The 15267-nt window shown below is 59.1% G+C and overlaps 2 protein-coding genes across 6 annotated transcripts in view; one reads left to right on the forward strand and one right to left on the reverse strand.

Moving 5' to 3' along the window:
- The window catches only part of Tio (zinc finger domain-containing protein tiptop), a 67643-nt gene extending 52639 nt beyond the window's left edge, over window positions 1–15004 (forward strand). For all 5 annotated transcript variants that reach the window (XM_076901169.1, XM_076901177.1, XM_076901161.1 and 2 more), the window contains 2 exons: window positions 9076–9319; window positions 10833–15004. In XM_076901169.1, the coding sequence (XP_076757284.1) occupies window positions 9076–9319; window positions 10833–14799 (4211 nt within the window). In that variant the 3' untranslated portion in view covers window positions 14800–15004. The remainder of the gene's footprint in view (window positions 1–9075; window positions 9320–10832) is intronic.
- LOC143427279 (uncharacterized) overlaps window positions 1–15267 on the reverse strand; it is a 154515-nt gene that overhangs the window by 82151 nt on the left and 57097 nt on the right. The gene's annotated exons all lie outside the window — the stretch shown is intronic.

The raw sequence follows: 15267 nt of genomic DNA on the forward strand, positions 1-15267 counted from the left end.
ATCGCAGGAATGTATAATAATTATCCGTGGCAATGGAGCTTGAGTGGGTACCCGTTTAGAGGGATGGATCGCGATCGGTACGAAACGGGTGATCATCGTTACAGTCGCTTTCGAAAAGGGCGTATCTCCTCGGCCGGATCGCCGCGATATAGACGTTAATGGATGTTTACGCGCGTAATATCTGGCCAAATAAACAATCAATCGATTGGTAACGTAAATAACCGGAATGTTTGAGTGTGCCGGTAACTCGAGACGAGGCAGAAAAATTGCGAGAACCCGCGAGCGATGGTAGATCGACTAAATGCAAAACCCGTGCCCCGTGCATCGATAATTCAATTTGCACACAGATAGAACAGCCTGATGGCTGTCATATAAAATCTTACCCCTCGTCCTACTATCCAGGTAGAAGGTAGATATTAACAGAGTTCGCGAAATCATTGATGTCGCATCGACGATGAATTCGCCACCCTTACCTTCGAGCAAGGTTTCAACGAGAAAGAAATAGAATGACACGGAGAAACTGGGACCAGAGGAACAGGGGTGGGGTGGAGCGAGAGGGGGCGGTAAGAAGGCGAGGACTCCCGTGTACAGTAGAAACGGATACGCTGCTGTATAACAGGACAAGGAGAAGGATAGGACGGTTCAGGTTAGGTTGGTCGCCTGACCCGGTTGACAATCGATTGACGGCTGTCGCCAAGACCCTTCAGCCGGCAGCCTTTCCACCTTCTAACCCGGCGAACCTCTCCCGATCGAGTCGATGCCGCCGCCGCCGCCACCGCCGCCACCCTCGTTCTCGCGAACCCACCGGCTCGTCCGTTCCATCGGCTCGAATAAATTCCCCTAATTATCTCCTGCCTCGGCAGGCTTAACCCCTTACCGGTGTAGCCGGAACGTCGTCGTGTAAAACTCGTGACACGGCGCCGAGGATCGAATCCTTGGGGAGCGTCCGGGAGAGCGACGCGCGACGAGCCATTTATTAACGCGTCGAACCCAAGAAAAATAAAGTAACCACACGCAAACGTATCGAAGTCGATCAAGAAATCGTACGTTTAATTTTAGAATCTGAATTATATAAACTGTTGGAATATATTTGCTGCCGCGAGATTTAAACGTGTTCGATTTCAGTTCTCGGTTGAATATTTCAACAACGCGTGTATGCATACTTAAACCCAGCGAATCGATACTTTTTTCTTTCATCCCTCGACGTATGTCCTCGTATCCTAGCAGAATTACAGGCTTACGCGTTCCTTTCGTTCGTTCGTCTCGAGACGACGAAGATTCCGATGGAACCTGGCGATCCGTGCCCAACCGAACGAACCATAGTTCCGGGTACGCGCTCGGAAGAATCGACGTCGCGGAGGCCCATCCCCCGTGGACAGACGGCGCGCGACCGATTACGCGCTCGCGTGGAGTGGCAGAGATCGTGGTAGCGTTGCAGCGTGGGATGCGGCGGCGAGCGGAGAGGAGTACGCGCGAGAACGACACGCACACGCGTAGCCGGTGCTGTGCGCGCGTTCGCGCACTCGCCTCTTTTCCACGGGCGGCTGCGAACACGGAGAAAGCCTCGCGGAAGGTAATAGGATGGGGTATACACGCCGAGCGGTGTTGGATATTATTTGCCGAGGACAGTGACAAACGCCCGTCAACGTCATTTCCACTCGCAACGTCGGCTTCCTCCGACAGCACCACCGACACCGCGCTATCTGCGATACCACCCCCGCGCCCCGCCAGCGACACCTTCGCCTCTTCCAGCAGGGTCTGCCGCGCGGGGGTACGTCTCTCGTCTCCTTGCCCGGCCGCCTCATCTCGCGGGAGGCGAGCCTGGAAACGTGACGGGCATATCTAACGCGCGTAGTTTCTGGACCGCCTGGTCGTCCGTGGCGGCCATCAAAAGGCGCCTCTCTCGACGCGACGCGACGCGTCGCGCCACGCCAACCTCTTCGTCCCTCTTATACGCGGTCTGCACCCGTGCGACGGTAGTTCCGGTTGATTCGCAGCGGCACTGGTACGTCTCTGGTTCGGTTCGGTTCGGTTCAGTTCAGTTCGGCTGGCTCACTCGCCGTTCACCGCGAGAGGAAAAACAATAATTCGACTCGCGACCGGGAGAAATCGTCCGTAGAACGAGCATCGAGCAAGAGTGGGGTTCAGTTAGGCAGAAGGGTGTAGTATGGTGTATAACCGTGGTGGTAGGAAGGGGGTACGACGACTGGAGCGGACGGGAGGAGTCGAAGTGAGAGAGAGAGAAAGAGAGTGAGAGAGAGGTAGAGGGGCGGGGGAGGGTGGTGTGGATGGGAGGTGGAGGACAGGGGGGAGGCGGCGGGTAGAGGGAAGGGGGGGCGTAGGTAGTCATTATGTGGAGGGAGGTGACGTCACTGACGGTGACGGATGGCTACACGTCAGGCAAGTATAAACCCCATGGTACCCAATAAATTATTGCAACTATAAATTACTTCTGTGCTCACGATATAATGCCACGGCTACCGCCGCGGCGGTGGTGTGCGTGCACGTACACGTACGCGTCGTCCGTGCTGTCGCGTCGAAGCGGTTGCGAAGGTGGGGCGTGCAAACAAAGGTGGTACGATCTCCGACTAACTAGCCTCGGTACGGTTAGCACCGCTGCTAACCCCGTGTGTTATCGCCCTTCTTTCCGCTCGCCCCTTTCTTCTCTCTCCGCGTCGAGTTTCCATCCACCCGTGTACTCTCTTCGTCCTTGGTCTCTTCGTCTTTCGTCGTTTCGCTGAGAAGTCGGAGATTTTTCCGCCTGGCGACGACGATGGATGGGATCGCGCGATCGGGAAAACGGGGATCGAGTCGAACTCGTAAGCGAGAGGACAGCGTCGAAGCAGCGGACAGCGTTTCTTCCCTCTGCGGATCGTTTGGCAATGAGAGCCACTGACATAACATAATCCCGAGCAATTCGTAATAAATATCGTTGCGTCGGCCTGGTTCGGCGTTATTGGTGTATCTGTCTCTCATCTCGATGCCTTTGGGGGGCTAAGAAGCGAGGCAGAGCGGCGGACGAAGGGGCCGGGGGAAGATATTATGGGCGTGCGAGTGAGTTATACGCCTTGCCGCATGTGTGTCGCATAAATCTGCTCCGACCTCGGTACCGGCCCCCTCGCGACCGCACTGGAACCGTTTCTAGACTTTCCTTCGATTCCGACGACAACGGGAACGGTAACGACTCGAACCGACTCGACGACTGACCGACTGTTTGGCCGGCTGACAGACCCGTACTCGTTGCACTTACAGAGATACACACGTACCCAGGCTAAGACCGTTGCGATCGATATTGGGACTGTTATATATCCTACGCGTGGTACGCGAGCCGATCGTGAGACTTTTCCTCCCCTTCCCGCACCAGCTCCAAACTGAATAATCCATCGCGACACGGTTTCACTCTGCGAACGGGACGACGGAGAGGAGGGAGGAAAAATGAAAAGCGGAGGAAAAAGTAAGGGAAAAAGAGTCCCGCGCGAATTTCGATTCTCGATCTTCCGTAAATCCGCGGATATACACCGTGACTCGTGTACCGCGTTCCGTACCGCGTTACACCGAGATTATTTATAGACCGGTGCCGTCCGCGAGGCATCATCGTTCAGGTTTCGCGAGCTGAATATTACCGCGAAAATTGAAAGCTTCTCGTCGTGGTCGTCGTCGTCGTCGTGGAAATTCTTTCCTCGATCGCAGAGCTCTCGCAACGCGGAGAAGGATACTCGCACGCTCGTAGAGAAAGAGAGAGAGAGAGAGAGAGAGCTTGCGTCAGGGTGCGAAGCGGAACGTCGGAGGGACCGCGGGAGAGGTGGCCGCGGGCGCGCACCTGTCCTTCCGTACATCAGCCGTCCGTCATCCTGAGGACGAATCGTTCTCTGTCCGTGCCGGGCCCGTCTTCTACCGAACCGTTCGCGCGTACCGCCAGGCATCGCACTTATTTACGTTGACACAATATTTATTAGGACGGATCGGTGAGGCGGCCGTTCGCTGGTTCGTTGGTTCGTACGTGCCGGCAGCCTATTTCGGGAGCCGCTTCACGCGGCGAAAGACCGGCCAGTCGGTCGTTCCGTGGGACACATCCACTCTCTCTCCTTCGGGATTAAGACGCGCGTTACACGTATAAATACACGCGCGTAGAGGCGCACGCGTGCGCGAACGGTTCTTTTTCGCGAGTCGCGGGTTCGCGCGCGGGGGTCGTTGTACCCGGTAGCCCGTTGCGAACAAGGGTTGAAAGTATTCCGGCCGGCGATCGCGGGTTCTCGAGCCGCGGTGTCGGTCGCGCGACGGCGACGACCACTTCGCGCGAGGGCCACGACACGCAGAGGCTATGTAAACGAAACGATAACCGGCCGGATCGACACCAGCTGCTTCGTGTTTGTTGCCGCTCCTATAAATAGAGCGAACCGTTCGCTCTTTCTCGCGTGTGTACGCCCGCTCGGAGCATCCGAGCACCGCCGCCGCGCGATCCTTTCGCTCCTACTTGCTCCCCCTCTCTCCTCCCCCTGTGTATCCTTCCATCAACCGAGGCCTCTTCTGCTCTCACCCCCTGAACGAGCCGTCGTCGTCCGACTTTTTAACTCTCTCGCCTCGGCTCTCTTACTCGTACCTCGGCTCGAGAGACGTTACTTCGCTGACAATTATTGTTGTCACGGCCTCTGCACCGGCAGTCAGTAACAGGAGTGACATTTCGAAAGGCGGCGTGACGGCGAATGGAAGAAAGAGATGGACGCCGTCGGTAGTGGCGAAGGACGAGGGGAGAGATCGAGAGGTGGGACGAGGACGGAGAGGCGGAGGAGAAGAGTGACGGATATCGTGATGAAGGCGTCCTCCTGTCATCTCTTCTCTTCCACCTTGCCAGGCCCGTCGCGTCCGCCTCGCGTCCTCCTCGCGTCCTCCTCGCCCCCGCGAGCCCTCTCCTCGACCCTTCGCCGACGTCCTTTCCTCGCTTCCGTCCGACGACGTCCCTCCCTACCGCGATCCGTGCGCGCGTAAAAACGAACCGCTTCGAGCGATGCGCGCGGGAATCGTGGAATCCAAATAGAATCACGTTGAACGCACGGGACGCGCGACATCGCGCGCTGTGCGGAGGCAACAACGAAACGCGGGGGAGCTGGAGCGCGACGACCACGACGACCAAGACGAGCAGGACGAACCAGAGAGCCAACTGCGAAACGGGTTTGCGGATTTCAGCTTTTTTAAAGCAGCGGCCACGGCAGCCACGGCAGCAGCTACGGCAGCCACGCATCGATCATCACTGTCGCCTGTTGCTCGATCGGACGAACGAATCAACGAGCGAGCGAGCGAACGAACGAACGAACGAACGGTCGGTCTTACAGGACGCGTACCCCCATCATCCATCATCCATCATCCAGTCGTCCTACCTGCATCACCGGACGCACCTACGGCGCGACCGTGCGTGCCCGATCATTAATACCTTTCGGTCAAGTATACGCGCGACGCAATTTACTCGATCGCTTTCCCGTGCGCTCCGCGGCCATCCGGGGGAATGATTTACCACGTACTCCCGTCGACACCGTTGAAATTTCCTTGGAATTTCAATTTTTCACTCCTTTTTCTCTTGTTCCCGCATCTCGTCCATCAAATCGTCGGTCAGTCGCGCGCGCAAAAAACGTGCGAGCGACACTCTCGAAGGAAAGAGGTCGCTGGGCGCACCGGTGCGGCGAAGCGATCGGGCGTGGACGGGACTTTCCACGACCACTCGACACACTCGTCGACAACCTCCGCGACTTTCGAATATCGCTCGAACGGATCGAAGAGGCAGAAGCAGAAGAGAAACAAGAAGAGAGAACAGTTTTCGTTGGCGCTCGCGTCGAATGAGAGAACGTCTTGATCGGTAGCTAGTTAAGCGATCGAGGAAGGAGCGACGCATTTTTTATGCGCCGGTAGAATCGCGAGCGATCGCTCGCCGAGGGATACGGTGGAGGGACGTGGATGGAACGCGGGACGGTCGGCGATGGGAGGAAGCGATTCGACAGGCTGATGGAGTGAGTGTTGACTTAGGATAACAGTCGGCTCATCGGTCAATCAGTCAGGTAGACTACGGTAGGTCGGTGCTCCGTCTTCGGTTCGGCCCTGTCGTCTCGTACGGACGGTTAAGCGACTCACGAATCCGACCACCCGACGTGCTCCGTCCGGGAAGACAAAGCGATCGGTCCAGCGACGGGCGGGCCGAATCGTAAACATTTGCGTCAACGCGGCGCGCGTCGTCCAGAGGAGGAAGAGGAGTAGCGGCAAAAGTCTCGCGAAATCGGAAAATACGCGTACGCGTACGGTTTCCGCCTCCGCAGCCGTGTTACACCGGCGCAGCGGTATATACGGAGTTCGAGATTCGAGAGCCGGTTGCCTTCGAGACGAACGAGCGTAAGAGAGGAAGCGTACGGGAGAAAGGAAAGGAGCGAGAGGCGGAAAGAAGGACGGCGGGGAGGAAGGAGAACGGATTCACCCGTCAGTCACTCTCTGGCAGACCGCGAGAGAATCACAATGCGAGGCTTCCCTTTGCCCTTCCTCTCTCTTCGTCTTTCTATCCCCTAACCTCCTTCCCTCCGCCGCCAACATCGCCACCTCCGCCCGTCCGTTCGTCCGTCTGTCTGTCTGCCTGCCTGCCTGTCCATCCGATCGTCTCTTCTTCGTCTGCCTCCTGTCACTCTCCACGCCAGCCTCCCGACGCGACGGTTCTCTCGCATCAGGAATTCATCTCCTCTCCTGTCCTGTCCTGTCCTGTCCTGTCCTACCTTCTCCACCACCTCCTCCTCCGTTGCTCCTTTTGTTCACCTTCACCCTTCCCGCCTCCGCCACGGCTTCCTTGCTTTCCTGCTTTTCCCTCGCCCACCGGCCGGGTGACGCGCGATGTCCTTGCCGCTGCTCGCCGTTGTTACGCGTCCTTTTATTTCCGGTCGAGCGCGCCACCATCGTTGCGAGGTGGAGATCCATCGACTGGCACGAGCGATCTTCCTCCTTCACCTCGAAGACCGTCCTCGTCGCGCGCGAGAGGTGTTCTCGATTAGAAAATAAAAAGGAAACGATCAACGCCGGATCCGCTGTTGGATCAACGCCTCGCGATAACGGACGGAACGCGAGTCCTCTCAAAGGAAACTGTGTTATCTCCCCAGTTTACCTAGCAAACGATCCAGCCCCGTAAATTTCGCGAACTTCCACGGAGATGTTTTAACGACCGCGCCGCCGAGCGTCGTCGGCAAACCTCACCCGATTTCGCGTTTCATTTGGACAATCTCCACCGGTTGGTACCAATAAGCTGCGGTAGGTACACACGCGCGCGAGTACGTTCCTTAGCGAACCGTCAGAGAGAGAGAGAGAGAAAGAGAGACGCGCATCGCGACCCTCGCTTAGCATCGCACAGACAGAGACGAAGCGAGAATAGGTTCTCACCGTATAAAAGTATGTACATAATTATCGTTGCGGCGGGGGAGGAGGCGGTCGAGTCGAGGCGGACGCGGACGAAAGAGAGCAAGAAGTCGCGGTGGCTCTCGGTTGGTAAGGCGCCCCGCGATGTTTGCTCTGTAGCCGTGCTCAGGCCGGATATCGCGCGGTAGCATCTCCGATCCGGTGCGCCGGGGCTCGGCCGGTTTTAAGCTCGGTACGTCACGCTCCTTATTCCCCTCGTATCTTTTCCCGTGGCTGAATACGTAACCCCGTGGTAGCGCGGCTCGCTCGTTAACGGGCTGCCAATGGGGGCCGCGCCGCGACGACTGTATCCTGGACGGGCCCTAGAAGCGAGCCGATCCTCGAGCGTACGGGAAGAAACGCGGAGGAGAGATTAGGCAGGGTAAAAGAAAGCGGGCGGAGCTCTGGTGGACAGTAGTGGAGAACCGCCCTTGGACTCTTTCTCTCTCTCTCTCTTTCTCTTTGAGTGTACCCCTTCTTGGTAGCGGTCCCTGGTTACGATGCTCCATGGTTTTTTCTCTCTCTCTCTCGCTTGTTCACTTTTTTCTTGCCATTCCTTTCACCCTCACGGTATCGTCTTCCTCGGTTCTCATCGTCGTCGTCGTCGTCGTCGTCAGCGTCGCGATCGTTGGTCGTTCGCCTTTTCCTCGGGCACCTCCCGTTCCCGGCTGGGTCGCAGCGGGCACCACCAGCCAATTCCATCGAATCGTTCACGGTCGCGCAGGGCTACGTAGGGCTGCTCCGCACCACTCCGCTTCTCCGCGAGCGGCCAACAGAGACAATGGACAATGGGGACATAAATCTGCGTAATTAGTTGCCGATGCCTCCTCGGATCGATGCGCGATCTCTTTTCCCTCCTTCTTTCGTGGCCCATCGGCGAACAAACGATCGTTTGGTTGGCCAGTCGGCAAAGTAGGACGGTGCTCATCGTCCCGTTTGTCCCCACCCTCTTTCGGAAGGGAGGTGTGCGCTGCCAGCCGCTGCCTTTCCGCCTCTTTCTTTCTTTCTTTCTTTCTCTCCTTTTCGTCCCTCTTCGCCGTCCCGCGGATCGCCCGGATCCGGATGTTTCTCTCGTTCCGTCCCCCGCCATCTCGAGCGAGGACGCGTCACCGGAACAAGATGGCGAGCCAACGTGTCGAGACGAGGGATAGTCACCTTGGCTCGATCCGTTTCGAGTGTTTCCGTTTCCGGGTAGCGCCACCACCCTTCCGGGTGCGCACCGTTTCGCTTCGCAGCGAGACGATAAGCAACGTTAGATAATTACGAGCGCGAGCTCGTATACGAACGATCCGCGACGACTCTCTCGGTGGTTAGATTCGAGACGCTCTCAGCGTCGTCGATCGAACGTTCGATCGCTGCGACGATTTGATTAACAGTCATAATACCGGCGACGGAAGTCTCCGGGTTGCGCGAGACAATAGAGGCCACGGTGATCTTGCTCGACGTATCCGTCGTTCGGGACGTCGCGTCGCGCCGCGAAAACGCGATAAATGAACCGATAACGCCAATTGTATCGGCGGCGAAAGCGCCTACCACCGTCTTCGCGACGTTTCTGCGCTCGCCCCTCACTTTCTAGTTCTCGAAAATTCGCGACGCCCTCGCGCGATCCGCTGCGCGTCGCGTCACTGATAAATGATCGTTACGATTTTTCCGTTACAGGGGAGGACGGAGTCGAAGGCTCAGGGCCCGGCGCGGACCTCCAGGGGGAGGAGGGCGATTGCGTGGAGGATGACGGCGCAATTAGTCCTAGCGAGAGAGGTTGCACGGCCGCGGCCAAAGAGGAGGAGGATGGGGAGGACACCGACGAGGAGGACGACGAGGACGCATCGCCGCCAACGCCACCGCCTTCCGCAACCGCGAGACTGAATCCTACGATTTTGAGGGACACAGGACCGCCGGACAGGTAAACCTCGATCATCGCACGCGCCACTAGCCAACTTTTCAACCCCTCTTGGCTCGACCACCCCTCGTTCGAGTTCGTTCTTCTCCCGCTCTATCCAGAGACCAGAGGAGCGCGCGCGAAAGTGGCTGGCGCGGACGTGGATCCCAACGAACACGGCTCGCTTGAAACTCATTAACCGGTGCTTTAGTCGGAGCCTCGTCATAAACCGCCTAAATCAACGAGAGCGGCGCTCGCTGCCGTTTCGCTTTGAACTCGCCGACGTCGCGCCGGGCGCCCCTCGCCGGTATGCATCCGTTAGCAGGCACACCCACTCGCTCGCGTACACGTGTACACGCGTGTACACGTACGTATGCACGGCTAGTCTCGTTGTTTGAGCGCAACGAATCGTCACGGAGCCGTGCCGCGCACGACCGGGAGACGGTGTAAACGTTGTTGCTCGCCTCCCCCTGCCACGGTGCGGGGGAAGCCAGAAGAGGAAAGGACGAGGTCGAATAAGCCGGTGCCAGAGCTGATATCGGTGACTGCCGGTGTTGCGACGTCATACAGCTTATAATAGAGATAGGCACGTGTTACGCGTCGCTCTGCACCGCTGAGGATCCCGCCAATGCCACTCCCCCGGTACCAACGATTCCGCCTCGAAACGCACAGGAACCCCGGTCACGGTCATCGAGTTTTGCACCAACTACCAGCATTCGCGCACGATCTCAAGGTTGAGAAGGTTGAGAACGTTCGAATCGTTTCTACCATCGAGACGATCGATAGTTGTCACGTGTCGTTGGTTCTTCTTGATCGCGACTAAGGTGGATCGAGAGTGTCGAAGGTCCTCGAGTTTCGTGTAAGACAGCGAGAGTCCTCTGAATGAGCATCCACGAGAGGCTGTCATCGACGAATGTTGCAAGTTTGTGGAGGAACTAAAAAAAAAAGAGGAAAAAGAACGAATAAAAAAAAAAAAAAACAGAGACATTGGTAACTACGACCGCAATTCTGTACGCTTTGACATGGAATGACTCGTACCGCTTTGCCGCATCACCGGTTAACACGGGGGCGGTGGTGGATGCGTGTCCCGGCGACGGGCTGCGGGCTGCGTCAGTGGCGCCTCCGTACCTCTCGCCGCCCCGTCCGTCGCCCACCGAAAACTTCCCCTGCATGCGTGTCGGTGCCGCTGCTCTCCCCTTTCGTCTCCTGCCACGCATTCGGCGTTCAGTCAGAAGCAGTCAGTTACGAGCGAGCCGTCGACAAGCTTGCAGCCTCGCTCGCTCGCTATCCGTTCCGTTCCGTTCCGTTCCGTACTCTGCCACCGATTGTTTATCCAAAACCCGTCCGCGTGATCGCAACGACGCATCGGAAGGTAATCACCGATCCACGTCCTCGAGAATCTCTCCGATCGATTATTCAAAACGACGCTTCGATGAACGCGCGCGGTCATCGCTTACTTACGATCCATCGATCGATTGATCGAACCACGCGCCACGATCCTGTGTAACGCTTCTCCCGTTCTGTTTCATGCTTCCAGAGAGCCAATGAGTCCGCGCTGTCCCTCGAGAGATTCCCGGGAATCGTCCGGTCCGGCGACCGGAAGTCCTCCGCCGCCAGCGACGAGGAGCACCGCGAGTCCAGTCAGCCCGAGCGGCATCGTGCCACTCCCGCTCGGCAGCCATCCTCTTCTACCACCCCATTCCGCGGCGATGATGGCCGCGTATCTACAACAGACCCACCAGAGACTGCTGCTGGGCCACTCGCCGTTGTCCCGTGGCTCCGTTTCGCCGTTGGTATCCTCCTCGTGTTCGCCACCGGCCGCCACTCCCGGCTTGCTGGTATCGCCCAGCAGCGTCGGCGAGGTATCGCCGTCCGCGACCCCGTTGCCAGCTGTGCTCGACTTCAGCACGAGGAAAGCCTCCTCCACCGAGGACGACGAAGAGGAGCAGATCTTGAACCTGAGCAAACCGCCGACACCGTCGTTCACCAGCGAGACGAACAACGGCCCGTTGGATCTGTCGGTGCCGAGCAGAAAACGGCCAGGGTTGGAGGATTCACCGCCGCCGCCGGTTCGCAAATCGTCGAGGCTGTCAGCGAGCACGGCAGCCGCAGCCGCGGCGGCGGCGGCGGCGGCTGCAGCGGCCGCAGCGGCCGCCCATCAAGAGGCCGCGCAGGCCGTCACTGCCGCTGGTTTTGGTAGGCCACCGGTCGTATCGCCGTGGACGTCGCCCGTGGTCGCCTCGCACTTCCCTTACTTCGCGGCCGCGGTCGCGGCAGCGGCTACTAGTCAGCAGCAACTATCGCCGAAGAGCAACGCAGGCGTGGTCGAGCATCATCAGCAGCTCTGGAACGGCAAGATGAAACCGCCGTCCGCGCTGGACAAGTCGTATCAGCCGAGCGAGGCGACCAAGGCACTGGAGAAGATGAGCGAGTTGAGCAAACTGGGCGGCGAGGATCTCTTTCGATCGCAGAGTTCAGCTGTAACCGGGGGTGGATCGAGCGGCGCTGTGGCTGCCGCTGTCGCGGGTAATCCTACTGCTGGTTCGACTTCCGGTAGCAGACACAGCGCTTGGCAGTCGCACTGGTTGAACAAGGGTGCCGATCAAGCGAAGGACGTGCTCAAGTGTGTCTGGTGCAAGCAAAGTTTCCCAACGTTAGCCGCGATGACCACTCATATGAAGGAGGCGAAACACTGCGGCGTGAACATGCCGGTTCCGACCGCCGCCTCCGCGCTTCATCCGCAACAGCCGAGCGTGCCGAACATCCCAGCGCCCCAGCAGCCCCATCAGACGCAGCAGACCGCGTCGAGCAACACCGGCGGTTCCGGTGGCGGTGGTTCCGCGACGCCTAGCAGCAAGCAGAGTCCATCCGAGTTGAATCTGTTGATCAAGGAGACGATGCCGTTGCCGAGGAAATTGGTACGCGGTCAGGACGTATGGCTGGGCAAGGGCGCCGAACAGACGCGACAGATACTCAAGTGTATGTGGTGCGGGCAAAGTTTTCGCTCTCTCGCTGAGATGACGTCGCACATGCAACAGACGCAACACTACACGAACATCATCTCTCAGGAGCAGATCATCTCGTGGAAGTCGTCGGACGAGAGTAAAGGCGGTAGCGGCGGTGGTAGCGGCGGTGGCGGTGGCGGTGGCGCAGGAGGCGGCGGTGGGACCGTCGCGGGTGGCGTTGGCGGTGGTAGCACCGCCGCGACCGCTCCCAGCCCGCACGCTGGCAACGCGACTGGTCCCGGTTCAGGCGCGACCAGCAGCCACGTCAGCGCCGTGCTCACCTGCAAGGTTTGCGACCAAGCGTTCAGCTCGTTGAAGGAGCTGAGCAATCACATGGTGAAGAACTCCCACTACAAAGAGCACATAATGCGGTCCATCACCGAGAGCGGCGGCAGGCGTAGACAGACGCGGGAGAAGCGCAAGAAGTCGTTGCCTGTGAGGAAGCTGTTGGAGCTGGAGCGAGCGCAGAACGAGTTCAAGAACGGGGACGCGGCTACTGGGTTGAGCCACAGCCTTGGGAAGCACGCCGGTCGGATCACCTGTGAGAAATGCGGCGAGAAGATCGAGACGACCATCTTCGTCGATCACATACGCCAGTGCATCGGGGCGGGCACCGTTGGCGCGAATCAGCGGAACTTCCTGAAGAACGCGTTGATGTCGAACCACCTGCCAGCCACGTTGCCACCCACGGAGAGCGGTCGCAAGAGCGTGACCGAGGACGGCTCGTCCGTGTCCTCGAGGCACCATCGGTCGCCCTCTTCCGCCAGCGACGCGACCACACCCGGTAAAGACACGCCGACACCGATCGCTGGCGAGACCACAGGCACCTCCTCACCGTCCGTGTTGAACGCGATCGAGAAACTGATCGAGAAGAGCTTCGACTCGCGCGTCAGGCACGGCACTTCCGGTCTGCACCACGCGCAACCAGGCGCGCCGATGGGCACCAGCATTCTGAAGCGACTCGGCATCGACGAGAGCGTCGACTACACGAAACCACTGGTCGACCCGCAAACGATGAACCTGCTGAGGTCGTATCAACAGCAACAGCAACAACAGCAGCAACAACAGCATCATTACGCGGCGAGCTCGGCAGTGCGACGAGAACGAAGCGGAAGCGAGTCGAGCTCCGTGTCGGAGCGAGGAAGCGGCGGTAGAACCGACACGATGACCCCGGAGAGGCGCGTGGATCTCTCATCGGTCGGTCATTCGGACACTAGGCATTCCCATCATCACCGGATCACGCCGGACAAACAGGTCGGTCCTCAGAGCTTGGCCTCGAGTCGTCATCATCATCCGACCACCGAAGAGTCCGAGGACGAAGAGTCGTCGACGACCGCGTCCGCGTCCGCCGCGGCGGCGGCGGCTGGTGTGGTCGTGAAGAAGGAGCCACGGGACGACGAATCGGACGAGCGGATCGGCCACGAGGAGGAACAGTCCCAATCCCAGTCGCAAGCGCAGCATCAACAGCAACGCGAGGTGTTCGTGAAGAAGGAGATCGTGGACGATTGCAGGGACGACGAGGAGGAACAAGGTACGTTCAATCACCGACGAAGCAGCCTGCACGAGGGTTCGGAGGAGGGCAGGGAGGTGATGTCGCCGCGTATGAACCCACCGACACCCAGGTCCAGCGGACAGCCGGAACAGCTCGCTCGTAGCCCGTGCAGGAACAGCACCAGCAGTCCGACGAGCAGCGACAGGTCGGTGACCCCGCGCGGTACACCCGACACTAAAGGATCGAGTAGCCTGGGCGCGCTATCCTCCATGTTCGACAGCCTGTCAGGCGGCGGAGGCGGCAGCGGCGGCGGTGGCGGCGGCGGAGGCGGTGGCGGCGGCGGCAGCGGCGGTGGTGGCTCGAGCGGCACGGTCGACTCTCAGGGACGCAAGACCAGCAGCCATCCGTTGGCCGCGCTGCAAAAGCTCTGCGACAAGACGGAGACGAGGGGCGGGAGCAGCAGCGCGGCTCGGTCCAGCGGCGGTCCCGGAACCACGGGTGGTCTCGGCTCCGCGGCAGGAAGCGGGGTTGGCGCGACCGGTCCTGGCTCCGGGACGGCTCCAGGGGCGATCTTGGCGTTCAGCTGGGCCTGCAACGACGCCGTCGTCACCGCCGACTCGATAATGAAGTGCGCGTTTTGCGACACACCGTTCATCTCGAAGGGCGCGTACAGGCATCATCTGTCTAAAATGCATTTCGTAAAGGACGGCGTGATCCCGGACCCATTGACGATCGGTCGGTCGGCGGCGGCCGCGGCCGCGGCGGCGGCTGCTGCTGCTGCGGCCGCGGCAGCCGCGGCCTCGCAGACGCCCGCGATCGGCCCGCCGTCCGGCTCCGGTCACAGTTCTTCCTCGCCACCGACATCGCAGCGCAACAAGTCGCCGCCGCTTCCGCAGGCGAACGGCAGCCCATCTCAGTCAGCGGCCTCTCCCCTCGAGGAGAGCCCGCACTCGAAATTTCTCAAGTATACGGAGCTGGCCAAGCAGTTGTCCAGCAAGTACGTATAGTCCGAGCTCCGTAAGTAGCGGTGCCACTTGTACATAAGTGTATCTATAATACTGTAACGATTGTAACTAGGCGACGCGATTGGACACCTTTACACCTCCTACGAACCTCCGCCTCGAGCCAAAATCCATCCTCTTTTCGTACGCTCGATTCCATTATCCGGTCAACGTTCGCGCCTCCTCCCCCTTTTTCTCCTTCTTCTCTCCTTCTTCCTTCTCTCTATCGCCTCCGACGTCTTCCCGTCTTCCACTTTCCGTTTCACACCCTCGCGCGCGTGTACACGGACACAGACACAGACACAGACACACACGTTCGTTGGTTCTTCCGTTCTTTCCTGTCCGACACTTTTTTTCATTCTCTTCTCCTCGTCACTCTCTCACCCTATCGTCGCGAGTTTTCCTTCGACCATCACCAACCACCAGCCGCCCCCTCTACTCTTCGTCACCGGATAATCGTGTCGCGCGACGATG

The sequence above is a fragment of the Xylocopa sonorina genome, chromosome 1, assembly GCF_050948175.1.
Source record: "Xylocopa sonorina isolate GNS202 chromosome 1, iyXylSono1_principal, whole genome shotgun sequence".
In the NCBI taxonomy this organism is placed as follows: domain Eukaryota; kingdom Metazoa; phylum Arthropoda; class Insecta; order Hymenoptera; family Apidae; genus Xylocopa; species Xylocopa sonorina.